General features: G+C 46.4%; 1 protein-coding gene across 1 annotated transcript in view; it reads right to left on the bottom strand.

Annotated features, from left to right (window-relative positions):
* The window catches only part of tln1 (talin 1), a 207,178-nt gene that overhangs the window by 14,933 nt on the left and 169,304 nt on the right, over window positions 1–22,941 (bottom strand). Inside the window, exons 26-30 of the mRNA XM_084325947.1 lie at window positions 21,890–22,015; window positions 19,271–19,387; window positions 16,383–16,568; window positions 15,581–15,688; window positions 10,210–10,315 (exon numbers count right to left, since the gene is read on the bottom strand). Coding sequence (XP_084182073.1) covers window positions 10,210–10,315; window positions 15,581–15,688; window positions 16,383–16,568; window positions 19,271–19,387; window positions 21,890–22,015 — 643 coding nt within the window. The remainder of the gene's footprint in view (window positions 1–10,209; window positions 10,316–15,580; window positions 15,689–16,382; window positions 16,569–19,270; window positions 19,388–21,889; window positions 22,016–22,941) is intronic.

Below are 22,941 nucleotides of genomic sequence, written 5' to 3'. Positions count from 1 at the left end.
AGCGCCAAGCAGGAACATCCCACGAGAGGGTGGCTGAACAACGTTCCTCCCCCACACTCGACCATACGCCACTCCCCAGCGTAAGCCGCGGTAGAGGATGGAGCGCGCGCGTACCGGATAGCGTTAACCACAGAATAGTCAAGACGCATCCCCACCAGATTCACACTGTCAGCAGCCAAGCCTAGAGGCTGCCCCAGAACAGGAGGGCAGAACAGAGTTCCGCGTGCCTGAGAGAGGGCCCGCGGTGACCACAGAACAGGCCACGGCGGGGCCACACAGAGCTGAATCAGGGCCAAGGACCACACAGCTGAGCCCTGGCCCGGCACGACCAGGACCAAGTCCCGCGCTCCTGGCCTCGCTCCACTGGCTGCCTGTCCGCTTTAGGATCGATTTTAAATTAGCCCTAAATGTTTTTAAATCACTAAATGGCACGGCTCCTCCCTATCTGTCCGAACTCCTGCACCGCCACACCCCCCACCGATCCCTCAGATCAGCTGACCAGCTGCTACTGGTGGTGCCTAGAACTAGGCTCAAGACTAGGGGAGACAGAGCTTTCTCCACCGCAGCGCCTAGATTGTGGAACAGCCTCCCCCTCAGCGTACGGACCGCCCAGACCGTGCAGGCTTTTAAATCACTTTTAAAAACCTACCTGTTCTCCTTGGCCTTCCCCCCCACTTAATCACCACTAGACCCCTGGCCCTTCTATCCTCTTTGTTTTACTATGTCCTACCTGTTTATTACTTTTGCTTTACTATGTTTTTAATCTTATATCTTGCATCATATTATTTAGTTTTTATTACTTTCATTGCTTTATTATGTTTTTAATCTTATATCTTGCATCACATTATTTTGTTTTTATCAACCTGCCTGTAAAGCACTTTGGTGCCAGCTGCCGCTGCCTGGAAATGTGCTATATAAATAAAATTTACTTGACTTGACGTACCCGTTCCAACAGCTGAGCTATCAAGTGTAAGGGGGGGAAAGCGTACAGAATCCCGGACGGCCACGGAATCGGTCGCAGACCTGCCCGACTATGTCTGGACGTAGTCCCCACTCGCCAGGGTGAGGACCGCCCCGCGACATCACACCTGCACCCACATTCACCCCGCCGGGGATGTGGAGAGCCCTCAGGCAGAGCAGATGGAGAACGCCCATAGCCAGACCGCCGCCCGGTGCAGACGGGGGGAGCGCACTCCTCCCTGTCCGACAATATACGACGCTGACGTCGTGTTGTCCGTCCTGACCAAAACACGCTTGCCCACCACAAGGTGGTCGAGCCGTTTGAGGACCAGAAGGACTGCCTTCAATCCCAACACATTGAATGTAGCGCAGACCGGGCAGCATGGCAAATTGTTTGTTCATGAGCACAGTAGGTGCTAGGAGATAAGAGTTATCTCATTATGGCGAAGAGCGAGACGCGATTGGCCAGTATGATAATATAACTATAGTTATAGGAAGTATGGAACTAAATAACTATAGTTATAGGGAGTATGGCACTAAATAACTATAGTTATAGGAAGTATGGAACTAAATAACTATAGTTAAAGAAGTATCAATTGATTTGTTTTAGTGTGTTTTGGTGTTATGGTTGTATAAATACTGGCAATGTAACGGCCAGCTTTACAGTGGGTCATCTACCGCATCAAACCACAATCACCTGGTCTTTCGTCTCTCGCTCTCCTAGACGGATATAGATATCCCTTTTCCAGCAGTCGTTAAATCAAGAGGGGTCATTATCACCGATGGCGCAGCCAGGGATTCGATTTCAGCTAATCTCTCTTAAATGGGAGCCCGAGGAAGATAAAGCAGGGGTCGCCCGGACTCCTCCCTCTCCCCCTGTTCGGTGGCCGATGTGCTCATGGCGTTGCCTTGAAGACGATGTGGTTTGTATGTGACACCCAGGAGGGGGGGGGGGGGGGGGCATTCGGGGATGATGGCCACGTGAAAGGGGAGAAGGCGGCCGGGGCAGCAGCTGAGAGGCGGTGCTGAAAATGAGGCTGTCATCAAGAGTGCCCGCTGTCCCCGCGTCTACTGCCCTCCACCCTCCACAGAGCTGAGGGAGGTGCAGTGGTCAGGTGTGTGTGGGCGAGGACCACATCTACTGCCCTCCACCCTCCACAGAGCTGACGGAGGTGCAGTAGTCAGGTGTGTGTGGGGGCGAGGACCACATCTACTGCCCTCCACCCTCCACAGAGCTGACGGAGGTGCAGTAGTCAGGTGTGTGGGGGCGAGGACCACATCTACTGCCCTCCACCCTCCACAGAGCTGACGGAGGTGCAGTAGTCAGGTGTGTGGGGGCGAGGACCACATCTACTGCCCTCCACCCTCCACAGAGCTGACGGAGGTGCAGTAGTCAGGTGTGTGTGGGCGAGGACCACATCTACTGCCCTCCACCCTCCACAGAGCTGACGGAGGTGCAGTAGTCAGGTGTGTGGGGGCGAGGACCACATCTACTGCCCTCCACCCTGCCCTCCACAGAGCTGACGGAGGTGTAGTAGTCAGGTGTGTGGGGGTGAGGACCACCCCCTGAGCTCTCCAGCTGTCCCCTGCAAGGCTTTGAACCGTCTCGCCACAGCAGATTACTTAAAAAGGGTTTCTTAACCACAATACACCAGAGAATACTCCATTCTGCCTCGGTTGTAACCGGCTGCCCCTGAGGGATTTCTGCTTATGGTCTTCGGTTCATTTGATATTACTCTAACAGTTTGTTTTGAAATCCTATTAAAGACCTATTTATTGTATTCAGCATACTAACTTAACTGTATTATCCCAGAAATACCCCTGCACTAAATTATAAGCCGTGCACACATTCCATTGTCCTCTTCACCCCATTCTACTGTGCTATATTTAACACTCTGGCCTACAGGGAACACGTCGACAACCTGCCACACAATGGTGCAGGGTGAAGAACCTCTCCCTCAACGCTGACCAGACCAAGGAGCTGGCCGTGGACTACAGGAGAGGGGGAGGACGGCTGGACCCCACCGACATCAACAGGTCTGCTGTGGAGAGAGGCAGCAGCCTCTAGTTCCTCTGTGTTCACATCAACAGGTCTGCTGTGGAGAGTCAGCAGCCTCTAGTTCCTCTGTGTTCACATCAACAGGTCTGCTGTGGAGTCAGCAGCCTCTAGTTCCTCTGTGTTCACATCAACAGGTCTGCTGTGGAGAGTCAGCAGCCTCTAATTCCTCTGTGTTCACATCAACATCAACAGGTCTGCTGTGGAGAGAGTCAGCAGCCTCTAGTTCCTCTGTGTTCACATCAACAGGTCTGCTGTGGAGAGGCAGCAGCCTCTAGTTCCTCTGTGTTCACATCAACAGGTCTGCGGTGGAGAGAGTCAGCAGCCTCTAGTTCCTCTGTGTTCACATCAACAGGTCTGCGGTGGAGAGAGGCAGCAGCCTCTAGTTCCTCTGTGTTCACATCAACATGAACAGGTCTGCTGTGGAGAGAGTCAGCAGCCTCTAGTTCCTCTGTGTTCACATCAACAGGTCTGCTGTGGAGAGTCAGCAGCCTCTAGTTCATCTGTGTTCACATCAACAGGTCTGCTGTGGAGAGAGGCAGCAGCCTCTAGTTCATCTGTGTTCACATCAACATCAACAGGTCTGCTGTGGAGAGAGTCAGCAGCCTCTAGTTCATCTGTGTTCACATCAACATCAACAGGTCTGCTGTGGAGAGAGGCAGCAGCCTCTAGTTCCTCTGTGTTCACATCAACATCAACAGGTCTGCTGTGGAGAGAGTCAGCGGCCTCTAGTTCCTCTGTGTTCACATCAACATCAACAGGTCTGCTGTGGAGAGAGTCAGCAGCCTCTAGTTCCTCTGTGTTCACATCAACAACAACAGGTCTGCTGTGGAGAGAGGCAGCAGCCTCTAGTTCCTCTGTGTTCACATCAACATCAACAGGTCTGCTGTGGAGAGAGGCAGCAGCCTCTAGTTCCTCTGTGTTCACATCAACATCAACAGGTCTGCTGTGGAGAGTCAGCAGCCTCTAGTTCCTCTGTGTTCACATCAACATCAACAGGTCTGCTGTGGAGAGAGTCAGCAGCCTCTAGTTCCTCTGTGTTCACATCAACAGGTCTGGAGAGAGTCAGCAGCCTCTAGTTCCTCTGTGTTCACATCAACATCAACAGGTCTGCTGTGGAGAGAGGCAGCAGCCTCTAGTTCCTCTGTGTTCACATCAACATCAACAGGTCTGCTGTGGAGAGAGTCAGCAGCCTCTAGTTCCTCTGTGTTCACATCAACATCAACAGGTCTGCTGTGGAGAGAGGCAGCAGCCTCTAGTTCCTCTGTGTTCACATCAACATCAACAGGTCTGCTGTGGAGAGAGGCAGCAGCCTCTAGTTCCTCTGTGTTCACATCAACATGTCTGCTGTGGAGAGAGTCAGCAGCCTCTAGCTCCTCTGTGTTCACATCAACATCAACAGGTCTGCTGTGGAGAGAGGCAGCAGCCTCTAGTTCCACTGTGTTCACATCAACATCAACAGGTCTGCTGTGGAGAGAGTCAGCAGCCTCTAGTTCCTCTGTGTTCACATCACAGAGGACCTCACCTGGAACATACACACCAGCCAGGTGGAGAAGAAGGCACAACAACACCTCTTTCACCTCAGGTGGCTGAAGACATTCAGCATGGGGTCCCAGATCCTACAGAGGCACAACCAGAGCATCCTGACTGGTCTTCTACAGAGACACAACCAGAGCCTCCTGACTGGTCTTCTACAGAGGCACAACCAGAGCCTCCTGACTGGTCTTCTACAGAGGCACAACCAGAGCATCCTGACCGGTCTTCTACAGAGGCACAACCAGAGCATCCTGACTGGTCTTCTACAGAGGCACAACCAGAGCATCCTGACTGGTCTTCTACAGAGACACAACCAGATCATCCTGACTGGTCTTCTACAGAGGCACAACCAGAGCATCCTGACTGGTCTTCTACAGAGACACAACCAGAGCATCCTGACTGGTCTTCTACAGAGACACAACCAGAGCATCCTGACTGGTCTTCTACAGAGACACAACCAGAGCATCCTGACTGGTCTTCTACAGAGGCACAACCAGAGCCTCCTGACTGGTCTTCTACAGAGGCACAACCAGAGCCTCCTGACTGGTCTTCTACAGAGGCACAACCAGAGCCTCCTGACTGGTCTTCTACAGAGGCACAACCAGAGCCTCCTGACTGGTCTTCTACAGAGGAACAACCAGAGCATCCTGACTGGTCTTCTACAGAGACACAACCAGAGCATCCTGACTGGTCTTCTACAGAGACACAACCAGAGCCTCCTGACCGGTCTTCTACAGAGGCACAACCAGAGCATCCTGACTGGTCTTCTACAGAGACACAACCAGAGCCTCCTGACTGGTCTTCTACAGAGGCACAACCAGAGCATCCTGACTGGTCTTCTACAGAGGCACAACCAGAGCCTCCTGACTGGTCTTCTACAGAGGCACAACCAGAGCCTCCTGACTGGTCTTCTACAGAGGCACAACCAGAGCATCCTGACCCAACCAGAGCATCCTGACTGGTCTTCTACAGAGGCACAACTAGAGCATCCTGACTGGTCTTCTACAGAGGCACAACCAGAGCATCCTGACCCAACCAGAGCATCCTGACTGGTCTTCTACAGAGGCACAACCAGAGCATCCTGACCCAACCAGAGCATCCTGACCGGTCTTCTACAGAGGCACAACCAGAGCATCCTGACCCAACCAGAGCATCCTGACCGGTCTTCTACAGAGGCACAACCAGAGCATCCTGACCCAACCAGAGCATCCTGACTGGTCTTCTACAGAGGCACAACCAGAGCATCCTGACCCAACCAGAGCATCCTGACTGGTCTTCTACAGAGGCACAACCAGAGCATCCTGACCCAACCAGAGCATCCTGACTGGTCTTCTACAGAGGCACAACCAGAGCATCCTGACTGGTCTTCTACAGAGGCACAACCAGAGCATCCTGACCCAACCAGAGCATCCTGACCCAACCAGAGCATCCTGACTGGTCTTCTACAGAGGCACAACCAGAGCATCCTGACCGGTCTTCTACAGAGGCACAACCAGATCAGTTTTTAATACTATAATATTAGTGTAGCCTAATCTTTATCTGCAACTGTGAAGAAAAACCCCATTGGTTTAAACAGAATGAATAGACACATAAAAAAGAAATATATACAAAAAATTATAAAAAAATAAAAAATTCGGGCGGCTACGTGGCGTAGTGGGCAAGGCGCTCACCACGAATGCGGAGACGCTGGGCTCGCCTGTTCGAGCCCAGCGCTCCACATTGCTTTCAGTTTAGCTGGTCGTTCATACTAATACACATTGGCCGTATTAGGGGGTGGGAAACTGATGGGTGGGGATCGGGCGTTGTGGACAGCGACTCCTACAGGTCGGTTGGTGCGCCTGCGCAGTAGAATCAGGAAGTGTCGGGGGCAGCGTGAGCCTCCCACGCGTTACTCCTCGCCACTGAGAGATCGAGCTGCGCAGGTGAAAAGATGCGACTGCTGTTACCTCAAGTACCGGAGGGGACTTGTGCTATGTATGACTTAGTCCACATTGCAGCCGGCTTGTGGGAGGCAAGAAACAGCGTTCGTGACAGGGGAGGGTTGAATTGGACGCTACGAAATTGGGATGGGAGAAAATATAGAAAATGGGAGAAAAAGTGGATAAAAAAAATAAAAAATAAAAAATTCAAATGTTGATTTAGAATTTGAATGCCAACGTAACGAACAAAGGTTTGAACGTTCGGGCTCAGCCCTAACCCCAACCCCCATGGGTACATCCAGAACAGAGCCATACTAAGCTAGCAAGAGTAGAGAGCATAAAATGCATGATGGAATAGACTGATTCAGCAGGTGGATATGTCATTAAATGGAAAATGGTGCATTTATATAGCAGCTTTTATCCAAAGTGCTTTACAATTAGTTCCTCACATTAACCCACTCACTCACACATTCACACACCGATGGTGGAGGCGCGACCATGCAAGGAGCCAACCTGCTCATCGGGAGCAATTAGTGGTTAAGTGTCTTGCTCAAGGAATTTAACCGGGAACCTTCCGATTACCAGACAACCGCTCTACCTCCTGAGCCACTGTCATTACTTGGAGAGGACAGATTTATGCTATTGGACTCAATAATTTTCAAACCAAATTCATTTGTGCAAGATTTATTTTTGGGTGAAGTGCTCCTTTAACACATTGAGTGCCACGCCCCTTCCGGGAAGTGACCTGGCCGCTTATAGCTTATCCGCAACAGTAAGTTACTTCCGGGGTAGGCCTGATTGGCCCCGACAGGCACGTGACGCGCAACTTTCTCTGCCGCGCGGCACGCTCCGCGGAGCGGAGCGGCAGAGCTTGCGGAATTACGTAACCGTCCAAATCAGCCATGACTTTCATTCGGCGCTTCAGCTCACCTGGCAGAGCGGCGGTCCTGCGATCCGTTGTTGACGAGTTCGAATCCCATTAAATCTTTTTTTTTTAACGTGATTTTTTTTTTAACGTGTATTCTTTCGCCGGTTAAGGTTAGGCATGGTTAAGGTTAAGGTTAAGGTTAGGCATTGTTTCGGAGTTGGTTAAGGTTAGAACGGTTAAGTTTAGGCGCTGTTAAGGAGCTGGTTAAGGTTAGAGTTTGTGTTAGAGAATGGCAATATTCTTTCTATGGTTAAGGTTAGGCATGGTTAAGGTTAAGGTTAAGGTTAGGCATTGTTTCGGAGTTGGTTAAGGTTAGAACGGTTAAGTTTAGGCGCTGTTAAGGAGCTGGTTAAGGTTAGAGTTTGTGTTAGAGAATGGCAATATTCTTTCTATGGTTAAGGTTAGGCATGGTTAAGGTTAAGGTTAAGGTTAGGCATTGTTTCGGAGTTGGTTAAGGTTAGAACGGTTAAGTTTAGGCGCTGTTAAGGAGCTGGTTAAGGTTAGAGTTTGTGTTAGAGAATGGCAATAGACAGCCTATTTCCGCGCGACAGCTCTCAGCAGCCTCGTTGCGCGTCCTGAGTTTGCCGCGTCACGTGCCTGTCGGGGCCAATCAGGCCTACCCCGGAAGTAACTTACTGTTGCGGAACAGGTACAGGCGACCTGGCCATGCCGTCCATTAACCCCATGTAAATGTAGTTGTAGTTTGTAGAGCTAAACCTATATTTTATATTATAGCTATGGGTCTAATAACGCCGTCGATTGTCAGCGAGTTGCTTCCAGTCAACGTGCAAAAAACAGATCATCTTTTCATCCGTACATTTCTGTTTTATACCGTTTTGAATATGAATATAGTTTGGGTGCTTCTGAGTAATTCTGGGAAAAAGACGCGAAAACAGCGTTTTTGTGTAATTCAATAAACACGTTGTCATTTTTTGCCCGATTATCGAATCTTCCTGAAATCAACGCTAGATTATCATTATTATCCTTTCTCGTGCATACATGAAATGTGCCCTGGAGCGTGGCGCTCCCCCCCTCCCCTCCTGCACCCAACGGCACACATCCACACATAAAACACATAGCTTAAATCGCAGTAGAAAGAAATATCAGATCAACGCAAGCTTTTATATAGAGTCCTTACCTGGTATCTGATGTAATGCAAAAAAAAGTATCCAATTATCTGATCGCCATTCCAGTTATCCACAGCGATCCTGTCTCCGACGTTGTTGGGCATTGCATAGGGCTGACCCCTATTAATAATAATAATAGATCAAATTTATATAGCGCCTTTCATAGAACCCAAGGTCGCTTTACAATCAGGACAAAAAATAGGGCAAGGAAAGTAGGGGGGGGAGGGGGAAAAGGGGATGAGGGAAAGTAGGGGATAATGGACCTAATTTAATCTAAAACTAACTGATGGGGAAAGCCTTGGTGAAGAGTCGACTAATCGGTCGAAAGGAGCCGTAGTCGACCAGCCAACCTCTTAGTCGAATATAAAAAAATAAAAAATAAAAATTAATTATTTATTTTTAATTTAATTTATATTTTTTATCATACTTTTCAAAAGAAAAGAGGCCTAGACGCGTGGCTAACGCTAATAGCACGCATACCAGAAGCTAACTGCCTACGAAAACAGGCACAGAGGCACTGAAAGAGGATTTCACCCATCTAATGAACACACTAGACTAGACAAATATCAAGATGTATCCATCAGTGGACCAATTGCATGCTTTTGCAGAGGACAAGAAGCCTTCAGTCGACTCCTTCAGACATTAAGCACCCCCCACAGCCCAAATGGAATGATAAAAAAAAAATATATATATATATATATATAAAAAACGTTTCCGGCACTCAACCGTCGGGCGACAGAAACGTCGTTCTACGTGAACGGCACCCAATGTGTTAAGATGAATGAATGAGGACGGATGAGGAAGAGACACTGACATGCGAGTGATATCGTGACATTAGCAGTGGTGGAAAGTAACTAAGTACTTTTACTCAAGTACTGTACTTCAGTACAATTTCGAGCTAATTGTACTTTACGCAAGTATTTTCATTTTAGGGAACTTTATACTTTTACTCCACTACCTTTCAAAGGAAATATTGTACTTTTTACTCCACTACATTTATCTGAACCCATCAGTTACTAGTTACTTTGAAGAAAAAGATTTTGCATAGAAAACATGGCAAAAATGGATGAAGATTATGTACTTTAACATTTGAAGCCCGTCAATTTCAAGATGACGTAATCAGAGCAGCATAACTGGACCACATACCACTTTAACATAACCTTTAATGAGAGCAGCATAACTGGACCACATACCACTTTAACATAACTTTTAGAGGTTGAGGATTGAATGCTCCCAAGCACTGGAATACACAAACATTATGTAGAATGCGTACTTTTACGTTAGATACTTAAGTACATTCAATAGAAAATACTTCTCTAGAATGGAGGACTTTTACTTTTATTCTACTTTCACTTAAGTAAAGGAATTGTGGGGCGACAGTGGCTCGGGAGGTAGAGCAGTCGTCTGGCAATCCGGAGGTTCCCGGTTCGATTCACGCTCCTCCCGGGCAGCGTGTCTATGTGTCCTTGAGCAAGACACTTAACCCCTAATTGCACCCGATGAGCAGGTTGGCACCTTGCATGGTTGCCTCCGCCGTCGGTGAGTGAATGGGTGAGTGAATGGGTAAAATGTGAGTAACAAATTGTAAAGCGGTTTGGATAAAAGCGCTATATAAAAAAGCAGCCATTTACCATTTACTTCTTCCACCACTGGCCGTGTTAGCGAGGTCAAAGATCAAGGTACCTTTCATGGCCTCGGCGGCCTGGATGAGCTCCGTGACGGAGCCGGCCACTCGCTTGGAGTAGGTAGCCAGCTGCTGCTTCAGCTCATGGGTGGGCTTCTGGATGATCTGTGAGCAGGGCGGGTAGAGGAGAGCAGAGGGAGCAACAGTCAGACTATTTCCAGATCGCTCTCTCTACTGAACGCACAGAGGACATTGGCATCTATCTCCTTAAGCGCATTTGCCATAATGTTGTGTAGTGTTCCTTTAAATATCAAAGTTGCAATCCCAACAGATTTTTCCCAAGATCGGGGAGAGAATCTCTGAAAAAGGATATTCAGCCCCATCATATAACGTGGTGGTTTTGGATAAACCTCAGTGTAACTTTTGTCCGGCCATACTCAAATATCAACCTTGCGTGACTGACACCACCCAAACATTCATCGCTCATATTTCACCAGCTGTGATACAGATATGACTTTGTCAACTAATGAATACCATTAAAAAAAACTATGAGCTAGTGCAATTTCAACCCCACCTATCCACGGTCCATTATTTGGACAAGATGAGAGACGGTTTGCTATGACACAGAAATAAAATTGGATTTGTAAAAATTGTTTATTAAATAATATGCAATAAGTTAGTACCACAAGGGGTGCACTCATTCTCAACATTCAAAGAGCACGCTTGACAGGTAAGTCTTAGCAGGCAGGGGTATGAACAAGGTACGGTAATAGGTACTTGAGTTTAGTCGGTGGTGGTGGTGGTGGTGTTGTTGTTGTTGTTGTTGTTGGGTGGGAGGGGTATTTTGACCTAAAGGACAATTGACCCATCTCAAGCATTCCCTTCGCTTCCCTCAAGGCGACAGTTGTGATTGGAGGATCAAGAAAAGAGGGTGGGTTTTGAGATAGGTCCATACATACATATTGTATATATTAGGAGTTGGAACGACAAGCTCTTGAATGTTTGAGCCGTCTGGCACAGTATCGTGGCTCGCCGCTGGTTTAACCCTTTCACCGCCACACTACCAAACGGTTAACCCATTTCACTGCGACAATTACACAGAAGGTTATCCCTTTCACTGCCACGCGACAGCAGGTTAACCCGTTAACTGCCACACTACAGAAGGTTAACCCTTTACTATCATGTCAGATAGTAAAGGGTTAACCTTCTGTAGTGTGGCAGTGAAAGGGTGCCCTCAGAGCGTCCTATGGCGAGGGAGGCTGTGGCCAGGTCTGGGGGCACAGTGGGGAACAGGTGCGGGGCATTAACACAGTGCTCTCTGTTGCCCACTGCCCCGCCGCTGTGCCAAGGCATGCTGCTCTCTCCGGTTCATTCAAATGCTCTGCTAAGAAAAGACAGGAGGGGGTACGAGCCTCGCTGCACAGGAATGCATGGAATGAGCCGGACCAGCGCCCTGCGGCCAAACACAGATCTTGTGACCTCCTCATTACCTGAGCTGAACGAGAACCACCTCCTCCGTCAGAACAGGACATGGAGGGAAATAGGTAGGGCTGTAACCAATGTCACTTTTTAACATTCGCAGCTTCTATTGAAGTATTCAAACGAAGCTTCGAATGTCTGTCGTCATATTATTGACAATCCAATTCTTATTTTTTTTATAAATATCCTCAAACTAAATCCTCAATTTGAATAAAGTGATTAATCTGATTACATTTTTAAATTAAATCAACTTTCTTTAATGAATATAACTAGTCAGTTTCATCAACATAAATAATCCAATAAGGGCACGGTTGGTACGAAAGTGACGTCTTGATGGAGTGCCAAGCGGATGCAGATAGGCTACATCATTTATGATAAAGGTTTTATAAAAAAAAATTATGACGAGTCATATACTATAATAGTATAATACTATAATATTAGTGTAGCCTAATCTTTATCTGCAACTGTGAAGAAAAACCCCATTGGTTTAAACAATTATAATTTTTTATTATTCAAAATAAAGAATTCGAATGTTGCTTTAGAATTCGAATGTCAACATTATGAACGAAGCTTCGAAGCTTCGAACTATTCGGTGCGGCCCTAGAAATAGGGCCTATGGCGTGTTCTGTGTGACACAACAAGATGCACAAGACTCCATGCGACAACACAAGATAATGTTAGTCGAACTGTGTGGTATGATGTTTTTTACGAAGTGTTGCTGATGTCATGTTCTCACCGACTAAAATCTAACTTTAGCCTCTATTACTATGAATCAAGTGTATTTAGATCCGTCAGCCTCCATGTCAGTGAGCTTTATCTTTGTTCGGTCAAAATCAAGAAATTAGGGGGGGGGGGGGGGGGGGGGGGGGGTCATCTAAAACTTGGAACAGGTAAGGAGAAGCGAATCGATCAAGGATCCGCCCCTATGCTGGTGACGTTACTCTCTGGGTTGTTGAGGTGTACAGTATGTGTACAGTATGTCCCGGGGGGCTCGCACGATGCAGCAGCTCCACACTCGTGCAGGTCAATCACAGGGCCTACTCACCGGCTGGGCACAGTTGCCAGCGAGTCACAACATTAAGGGGCCATTGGGAAGAGGAAAGAGAGAGATAGTGGGTCAAATACAGTTGGTCTTGACAGAAGAAGTGGTGTGTGCTCTCGTGTCCAGCAAGCACACTCCCCGAGATCCGTTTTTAAATCTTTCTGATTTACAATGACGACCTGGCAAAAGGCCCCAGCAGAAGTAAAAAAAAAAAATGCATGAATCCAAGACACGCATCAATGAGACAATGAAGTTAACAGCCTAAATAAACGACTAGCATTATAGAGAGAGGAGAATGGGAATCAACATGTCCGCTAGGGACTGTTAAAACGCATGGAACGATGGAAGAGCTGAGCGTTTAACGGAGTTCTGGAGAGAGTTCCAGTCATTTGCTGCAGCAAAACCAAAGGAAGTCCGGCCAAAGACAGTGCGGGCCTTGGGGATAGATAGAGTGATGAGATCACCCGACAAGGACCAAACTCCGCACCGTGGGAGATCGGGCTTTCTGCTCATCCGCTCCCAGTCTGTGGAACGCTCTCCCTGACCGCCTGAGAGCACCACAGACTGTGGATGCTTTTAAAAAAGGGCCTCAAAACTCATCTTTTTAATAGAGCCTTTTGTTGATTTTTATGTGGGTTTAGCTCCACACATTTTTTTTTTTTTTTAAACTTTATTTTTTAGCGTTTATCGCTTTTCTGGTCAAGCGTGACCGACAGTTGTAGAGTGAAACGGGAGGGAGAACAGGGGAAGACATTCGGCAAATGACGGCGGGTCCGGGAATCGAACTCGGAGTCAACCAGAACCGTGACGCAGCACGGCTCCTCCCGACGCAGAAATAGCGCCGAGAAACGTGGTGAGCTACTGGAGCACTCCAGCTCCACACATTTTATGTTCTTTTTACCAGTTTTAGCCCTTCTTATTTTATGTTTTTTTTACTAAGAACAGTGGTGTAAAGTACTTGAGTAATTGTACTTCGTTACAATACTAAAGTACTGTTTTGGGGGATTTGTACTTTACTCAAGTATTATTAGGTTTGTATACTTGTACTTTTACTCAATTACATTTCAGAAAAAAAAACATACTTTTTACTCCTTACATTTAAAATGCAGACCTATAAAGTACAAAGTACAAATCTCGCAGGTACAACCATTTTAATTCGTATATTTGTTTCTCTGGCCGAACTGACGTTAACCTTATTAATTCTGCGGCCGCACTTTATTTAAAAACAGCCAATCAAATCCCCATCAATGGAAAATGAACCCGCCCATACCCATGCTGATTGGTCCTAGGTGCAAGACTAGAAAGCGGGGATCTTTGATTAAACGCCTGCTATCAGAAGAATAGACAGTCAGAAAAAAAGTTTTTACTTTTACTTTTTAGTATTTAAAAGTACATTTAAAAGTAGAAACCTTTTGACTTTTACTCAAGTGTGTTCTTAGCCAGACACTCTGACTTTTACTTTGTGTACGATTTTGAGACGGTACCCACACTTTCACTTAAATATAATTTCTGGGTACTTTTTACACCCCTGCTGTTAGGGTGGATCTCGTCGACTCTTCCCGGGACAATATTGACGCTCTTGCCCGGTTACGGGGGGCTGGGCCGAGTATTCTGGGAGCTTTGTGTCATGTTGGAGGACGGCTGCAGATCTCCCGTCTAATCCAGGAGGCCTTGAAACCCTCGTTGTCGAGACAGAGGAGGGAACACTGGATTCTTTCCTTCCAAAAAGGGGGAGGTGGCCTAACCGAGAACTAATGCGTCGGAACGGACGCTATTTTGATCACGCTATTCACTCGCTAGCGATATCTTTGCGTATAAAATGTACACATTACATCACTTATCATATCAGACACCATCTAACTACAATTAGCTATAGTCAAGATAAGGTCCAACTCTAGATACAATAGATTATACAATGGATACTGAACTGATAACCAACAACTGCCACCTTATGTTTAATAATCACACAATCTCTCCTTCGCCGGGCCACCAACTGGTCGAGTGCAACACACTTAAGTAGGTAAGAAGCTATCTGCTTTCAGTGCCAGGACATAAAACTTAAAATAACAGAGGGCTTGAGGTGGGTGGGGGGGGGGCGGGCCAGGGGCCGTGTTTCACAGCGGACTGTCCTCCTAATGAAGTGACATGGGGGGGGGGGGGGGGGGGGGGGCTCTGGAGTCTGGAGGTGCACTCTGCTGTAAGATGATCCCTGTGAAGGCCTTCCTCTGGGGGCCACTGGTCCACGGCACAGGCCATGGAAACCGGCATAGGCCATTTTGTTTGTTCAAGTCAGCCATAACACAGCGGGGGAGGTATATTTAGTCACTCCGTCGAGACCTTCACCTAACATTGCTTGTGCGTTTATACTTCAGAGGGCTACAGATTTATATGAATAACTTATCCTGAAGGGCTACAGAATTGTCATTGAATGTCTTCATTTATGCTTTTTGGGGAATGGATAAGACTCCTAGAGAAGCGTGAGCAGCGTTGGTAAGTGACATATAACAGTCCGGAGGTCTTTAACCTTAAGCTGCCTTCGCTGAACTGTGGAACGGCATCCCCACCTCCATTAGGCTTTGCCCCCTCGACAGATGCCTTCAAGTCTAGACAAAAAAAAAACACTTCTACTTATTAGCTTTTCCGCGATGTTCACTGACTCATGCCCTGTTTGCCTGTGTGTTTGCTTGTGTGTCCTCCCGTGAAACTGAGATGTGATTGTTGTCTATATCGTTGTCTAGATGTATCTACCCTCTGTACAGCACTTTGGTTGACATGCGTCATGTTTAAATGGGCTCTATAAATAAATCTGACTGACTGCCTGACTGCCTGACTGCCTGACTGCCTGACTGCCTGACTGACTGACTGACTGACTGACTGACTGACGAGAGAGAGGTGGTGGCGTCTCTTACCACCAGCACGTGTTCCAGCAGGCCCAGGTAGCCCACAGCGCACTCGTTACCGTAGCGCAGAGCCCGGGTCTGGACCTCCTTGCTGACCTCCGGGTGATACGCCGCTTGCTGAAAGGACAACAGTGATGACCTTTAGCCTTTAACCTTAATACAGACGGTCAGCATGCAGATTAACTCGTTCACTACCACACTACCAAAATTGGTGAACCCTTTTCACTGCGACACGACAGAAGGTTATTATAACCCTTTCACTGCCACGCGTCAAAGGGTTAACCCTTTCACTGCCACACTACCGAAGGTTAACCTTTAGTGAAAGGTTAACCGTCTGTAGTGTGGTAGTGAAAGGTTAACCTTTGGTGAAAGGGTTAACCTTCGGTAGTGTGGTAGTGAAAGGGTTAACCTTCGGTAGTGTGGTAGTGAAAGGGTTGACTAAGCTTTTATAATAATAATAATAACTTTATTTGTATAGCACTTTTCATACAGAAGTTGCAGTTCAAAGTGCTTCACAACAGTAAAGAATACAGGCATAAGCGAGCATAAAAAAGATAGAGAGGTAGTAAGGTAAATCACAGTGTTTCACATTAGGATCTATCATTTATGTATACTTATACTGTTTATTGTCATCTTGTCATTAAACTTGCGACAGAGGAATTCCCCAGAGATACCCCCACCCCCCTTGTCTTTTAACCCCTTCCCGTCCTGACCTTGCAGGACCCCCCCCCTCCCCTTTTAACCCCTTCTTGTCCTGACCTTGCAGGACCCCCCCCCCCCCCCTCCCCTTTTAACCCCTTCCCGTCCTGACCTTGCAGGAGTGCAGCATGTCAGCGATGGCGCGCCGGCTCAGGTTGGCCGTGGCGATGACGTCCTCCTGGCGACACGAGTTCCCAGCAGCCACTGCTTTGGCCGTTGCCAGGGTGATGCCCTTTGTCGTGCGGATGAACTCCTCGGGCGTGGCCGTCTTTGGGGGCGGTTCGGCGCTGCTGAACACCTGGGGGAGGAGTCAGTGAGTCTGTGATTAAACACCTGGGAGAGGAATCAGTGACTCTGTGATTAAACACCTGGGAGAGGAATCAGTGACTCTGTGATTAAACACCTGGGAGAGGAATCGGCAGTGAAAATAGGAAGGTATAGGAAGGTCTTCACAGACAACAGCCTAATCACTTATCAAGATTTGACTGAAGGATACGGCATTGGGACAGACCAACACTTCCAATTTCTACAGCTGAAATCAATTTTGAAATCTAAAATTAACACTACACAAAATGATCTTGAACCACCTCCAATTATATTAGCAATGAATAAAATAACATCACAGAAGAAAATATTTTCAAAAATATACAAAATACTGGCAAGCGCAGACACTACATTCCATCTCCCCTTCACAAAATGGGAACAGGACTTGGCTTTCTCTCCCAATGCCGTATCCTGGGAACAAATTTGCACCAACACATTCACAATGACTAACAACACTGACCTTCAATTAATCCAATATAAGGTGTTACACAGAGTACATATCACACAGCACAGGATGTTTCAAATGGGATTTGCAAGCACAGATGTATGCTCCCATTGCACCCTCAACACCCCAGACAACTATTTCCATGCCACCTGGCTCTGCCCACCTGTTCAAGACTTCTGGAACTCCGTCATCAATACACTATCCCGGGTCATGAGCTGCAGCATTCCTCTCTCCCCCTCCCTCTGTCTACTTGGGGATACTACTGCTATCAATTTATTAGTCCAGAACACCAAACCCCTGCTCGTTTCCCTAGCTGTTGCCAAGAAAACGATCCTCTTAAACTGGAAGACAAGAAAAAACTTGAATACTGGGCAATGGTTGGGCCTTCTCTCAAATTACATATCACAGGAAACAATCTCAACCGTGGATCACATCGAAGTCTCACAATTTAATAGCATTTGGGAATTGCTTGTGGATAATCTAGGCTCCTAATCACAGGAGATTGACCTGTGAGCCATCCACTCCACAACCCACTCTTCTCTCAATCCCCCTCCTCACCCCATACTTTACTTACTCCCCTCTCTGCCCCCCCCCCCTTTCCCTTGTCATGTGTAATCGTTGTTGTCCTTCATTGTCCTTAGTTGTAATTTGTTAGTCAATGTCTAGTCTGAGTTCCCCCCCTCCGAGAGGGCAATGAAATGTCACTATTTTTCTTATTTTACTACAATTTTTATTTTATTTTGCACTGTAAATAGTTAAAACGTATAATGAATAATAATAAAGTTGTCCCCCAAAGGACTCTCTCAAAAAAGGTCTGGGAAAAAAGTGAAATAAAAAAGACAATAGGAAGGTATTCTAGATATTATGACTATAGCAGGGAAACTCGGCGGAGCAGCAAGGTGGCATGTGAGCCTTCACTCTGGGAAGGGTGTGTGTGTGTGCATTATATTATAATAATAATATAAGATAAATGAGATATTTACTGAAATAGCTGACAGAATATGAGCAGAAGTCATATTTGGAGTCAATTCAATATTAATTCAATCAATTTAAAATGTAAGCAGAAATAAGGGATATTTCCTCTTGAGCCTCATTCACATTACATTATATTATAGGTTGGACAATATTCTTCAATATACTGTATGGATTCTGAAGAAAAAGCAACAGCTGAATTGACCACAACCCTGATGATAATCTCAGTATTCGTCAGGAACAAAAGTGGCTCTAATTTTCTGTTTCCCTACTTGATCTCCCTTCCCTCTCAAAAAGGAGTGTATTTGAAAGGAAAATACAAATGAAAGTAATTCTGTGGTACAGTGTTATGTGGTGTGGTGCAGTTTGATATGGTATGATGTGGTGTGGTGAGATGAGGTATGGTGTGGTGAGATGTGATGAAGTGTGGTATGGTGGGGTATGGTGTGGTGAGGTGAGGTATGGTGTGGTGTAGTATGGTGTGGTGAGGTATGGTGTGGTGAAGTGTGGTGAGGTGAGGTATGGTGTGGTGTAGTATGGTGTGGTGAGGTATGGTGTGGTGAAGTGTGGTGAGGTGAGGTATGGTGTGGTGAGGTATGGTGTGGTGAAGTGTGGTGTGGGGAGGTGTGGTATGAGGTGTGGTATGGGGTGTGGTATGGTGAAGTGTGGTGTGGTATGGGGTGTGGTATGGTGTGGTGAAGTGTGGTGTGGTGTAGTATGGTGTGTTATGGTGCGTTGACTCACAGCCAGCTCCTGTTTTATGTGCTCGATGGTGGTGTGTTATGGTGTGTTGTGGTGTGTTGTGGTGTGTTGTGGTGTGTTGTGGTGTGTTGTGGTATGGTGTGTTGTGGTGTGTTGTGGTGTGTTATGGTGTGTTGTGGTGTGTTATGGTGTGTTGTGGTGTGTTGTGGTGTGTTGTGGTGTGTTGTGGTGTGTTGTGGTGTGTTATGGTGTGTTGTGGTGTGTTGTGGTGCGTTGACTCACAGTCAGCTCCTGTTTTATGTGCTCGATGGTGGTGTGTTATGGTGTGTTGTGGTGTGTTGTGGTGTGTTGTGGTGTGTTGTGGTGTGTTATGGCGTGTTGTGGCGTGTTATGGCGTGTTGTGGTGTGTTGTGGTGTGTTATGGTGTGTTGTGGTGTGTTGTGGTGTGTTGTGGTGTGTTGTGGTGTGTTGTGGTGTGTTGTGGTGTGTTATGGTGTGTTATGGTGTGTTATGGTGTGTTGTGGTGTGTTGTGGTGTGTTATGGTGCGTTGACTCACAGTCAGCTCCTGCTTGATGTGCTCGATGGTGGCCTCCAGTGCCCGGGTGCCCTTCGTGGCCTCGTCCTCCACAGCCTTCACAGTCTTCAGTAAGGACGTCACGTTGGTGACCATCACCTGAAACAGCAACAGAAACCAGTTTAGAAACACCCCTGGTCTTGTTTAGGCAAACTATAACGACCCCGTGGGACTCATGTAGTCAACGAATACCTGAATACATCAAAATGAGTAAACATATTGCACAATTTAAAAAGCAGCTTAAAAAATACACATTAGAGAAATATAGAAATATAGAAATGAGTAATGCGGATAAACAAAGTTATGTTATATTGTGTTATGTAGTGTGGTATTGTATTTATATTGTATTTTCTGTTACTAGGCTTGAGTAAATTGTAATGAAGCAAATGAGAATATCAATTACATTTTTGTTTATCTTTGACTGTGAATAACACTATGCTCAAATTTACCAGACCTGAAAAATCTAAGCAAATGAATAAATGGAAGATGATTAAACAGAAGGTTTTGTAGATACAGTACTGAATTCTGCCATCCGGACACATGCCGTTTGAAATATGATTATAGAATATAGAATATCAGACCTAAAATTAATTAGATTAATTAATTACAAATCCTGTAATTAATTAGATACATTTTTTAATCGTCTGACAGCACTAATTTAAAGGTAAGTCAGGTAAGCGTAGGGGTTACAGTAAAGATAAGTTAAAAGCCTTTAAAGGTAAAGGTAAGTCAGTTAAGAGTAGGGGTTACAGTAAAGATAAGTTAAAAGCCTTTAAAGGTAAGTTAGGTAAGGGTAGGGGTTACAGTAAAGACAAGTTAAAAGTAGGGATGCTCAATATTGGCTTTTTTACCGATACCCCGATATTGTCCAACTCTTAATTTCCGATACCGATATCAACGATATCAACCGATACCGATATATGCAGGGTTTCCCCCCCCCCAAAAAATTAAATAATTTCAGGTAATTAACATTACATATCTCTTGTTGTGGAATTAACACAACATTATGCATACTTTTGACAATAAATAAAATCTGAATTTGTTCTTACTTGCTTGCCTGGGTAAATAAAGGTTATAGAAATGTAAAAAAAGAAAAAAGAAAAAAAATGTTTTTTTTTGAAAACCGATTTGATATCACATTTTAATGCCGATATCGGCCGATAATATCGGTAGGCCGATAATATCGGACATCCCTAGTTAAAAGCCTTTAAAGGTAAGTCAGGTAAGGGTAGGGGTTACAGTAAAGATAAGTTAAAAGCCTTTAAAGGTAAGTCAGGTAAGGGTAGGGGTTACAGTAAAGATAAGTTAAAAGCCTTTAAAGGTAAGTCAGGTAAGGGTAGGGGTTACAGTAAAGATAAGTTAAAAGCCTTTAAAGGTAAGTCAGGTAAGGGTAGGGGTTACAGTAAAGATAAGTTAAAAGCCTTTAAAGGTAAGTCAGGTAAGGGTAGGGGTTACAGTAAAGATAAGTTAAAAGCCTTTAAAGGTAAGTCAGGTAAGGGTAGGGGTTACAGTAAAGATAAGTTAAAAGCCTTTAAAGGTAAGTCAGGTAAGGGTAGGGGTTACAGTAAAGATAAGTTAAAAGCCTTTAAAGGTAAGTCAGGTAAGGGTAGGGGTTACAGTAAAGATAAGTTAAAAGCCTTTAAAGGTAAGTCAGGTAAGGGTAGGGGTTACAGTAAAGATAAGTTAAAAGCCTTTAAAGGTAAGTCAGGTAAGGGTAACAGTAGGCATGTAGTGGAGATGATTAGGGTGAGAATTAGGGTTAGGTAAAGGTTATGGTGAGGGTCAAGGTTAGGCATGTAGTGTTGAGGGTTAAGGTCAGGTTTACTGGGTAGGGGATGAATGTAGTCAGTAAGGTCCTCACTCCGGACGCAGTGTGTGTGTGTGTGTGTGTGTGTGTGTGTGTGTGTGTGTGTGTGTGTGTGTGTGTGTGCAGAGGATCTCGGGTTACTCCTCAGCTGCTAACAGACACTCGGGCTCTGAATGGGAAGATTTACGACGGACAGAAAGGAAGACAGCAAAGACCACAAACACATCCCCACAACATCAGAAATATTCACCTCATCCTAAATATACAGACGCAGTCTCACATCTGAGGGCGGCGAGGCTATATTTGCTGACTGACAGGAGGAGGCTGTGTGTGAACTGTTTATGGGCCGACATGGAAGACGTAAAGGGGGGGGGGGGGTCTGTACACACACCACTTCACCACCCAATAACTCGGGATTTCTTCTGAAATGGAGCTGGGCTGAATACGTTTTAATAAGTGTTGGAGCTTGATCAATACTCCGCGAAGACGCCAAACCTGAACACGTTGGGAGTGTTTGTTTTCTACAGAGTTGATCTTGTTAGCATCCGCGGAGCTAATGATGCTAATGATGGAGCATCGCCGTCGGTTGTGTGATAGTAAAGGGCTAACCTTCTGTATTGTCACAGTGAAATGGTTAACCGGCTGTGGTGTGGGGCAGTGAAAGGGTTAACTGAACGAGTTAATGCATCAGGCTCGTCTGTAACCGGACTGATGACGAAGAGCACGCGGGACCCTCCTCTTCCTCGCCGTCCAAACAGAACTGGGTCCTGGGTTCTGGACGTGGTTCTGTTTACCTTGGCGGAGTTCTTGAGCTGCAGCATGGCCGGGTCGTCGTGAGGTTTGCCCGACGCCGCCTTGGTGGCGCTGATGAGGTCCCCCAGGGCCTTGGCCACGTCTTTGACCGCGTTGATCAGGACCACCTGCAGGGGGCGACAAACAGGGGTGAGCAGATACACGCAGGGTGACTGACAGGACTTATTAAAGGAACACACCAACATTTTCGGGAAATCAGCTTACCGTCTTCTCCAGAGAGAGAGAGAGACAAGAAGATGGATACCAGTTTCCTCTCTGTGTGTTCAGTAGAAAGCTATCTGGGCTGCACGTTAGCCTAGCTTAGCACAAAGAATGGAAGCGGACATGACCGGGTAGCCTTCGGGGAGAGGCGTTAGTTGGACAATGGCTACTAGGCTACCCGGTCATGTCCGCTTCCATTCATTGTGCTAAGCTAGGCTAACATGTAGTCAGATAGCTTTCTACTGAACAAACAGAAAGGAAACTGGTATCCATCTTCTTGTCTCTCTCTCTCTCTCTGGAGAAAACGGTAAGCTGATTTCCCAAAATGTTGGAGTTTTCCTTTAACGCGCCATGCGAGCGGAGGTAACAGCGGCCGTGAGGTATGTGCGTACGAGGATATGCACTCGACCAAGCGTCGGGATCAATTCACTTTTCAGTTCAATGACTTCAGGAAGTGGGATTTTTTCAGGAACGATCACGTCGCAGTGTCCGACCCACGGTACTGACGAGAGAATGAGAACGGGATGTTCTGTGATCGGCATGTAAACGTTTACATTTTTAACTGCTCGAATTAAAAGTGAATTTATCGCAAACCCTGGCGTGCACACACACACACACGCACACACACACACACACGCAGACACGCTGGTCCAACAAAGTAACATCACACACCATGGTAGAGCCATGCAGACCACCGGGAGGCTAGATGCAGCTGATGGGGATGATGATGACGTTGATTGATCTTCACAATTAATGCATTTCTTTAATTAACATTAGAGGCAGTGAATGGGGAATGGTAGTGTCACTTTATATACCCATAATATTACTCAAT

This window comes from Notolepis coatsorum (assembly GCF_963971535.1).
Source record: "Notolepis coatsorum genome assembly, chromosome: 12".
Lineage (NCBI taxonomy): Eukaryota > Metazoa > Chordata > Actinopteri > Aulopiformes > Paralepididae > Notolepis > Notolepis coatsorum.
The sequence above is the reverse complement of the archived record's forward strand: the minus strand, read 5'-3'. Positions and strand labels throughout refer to the sequence as shown.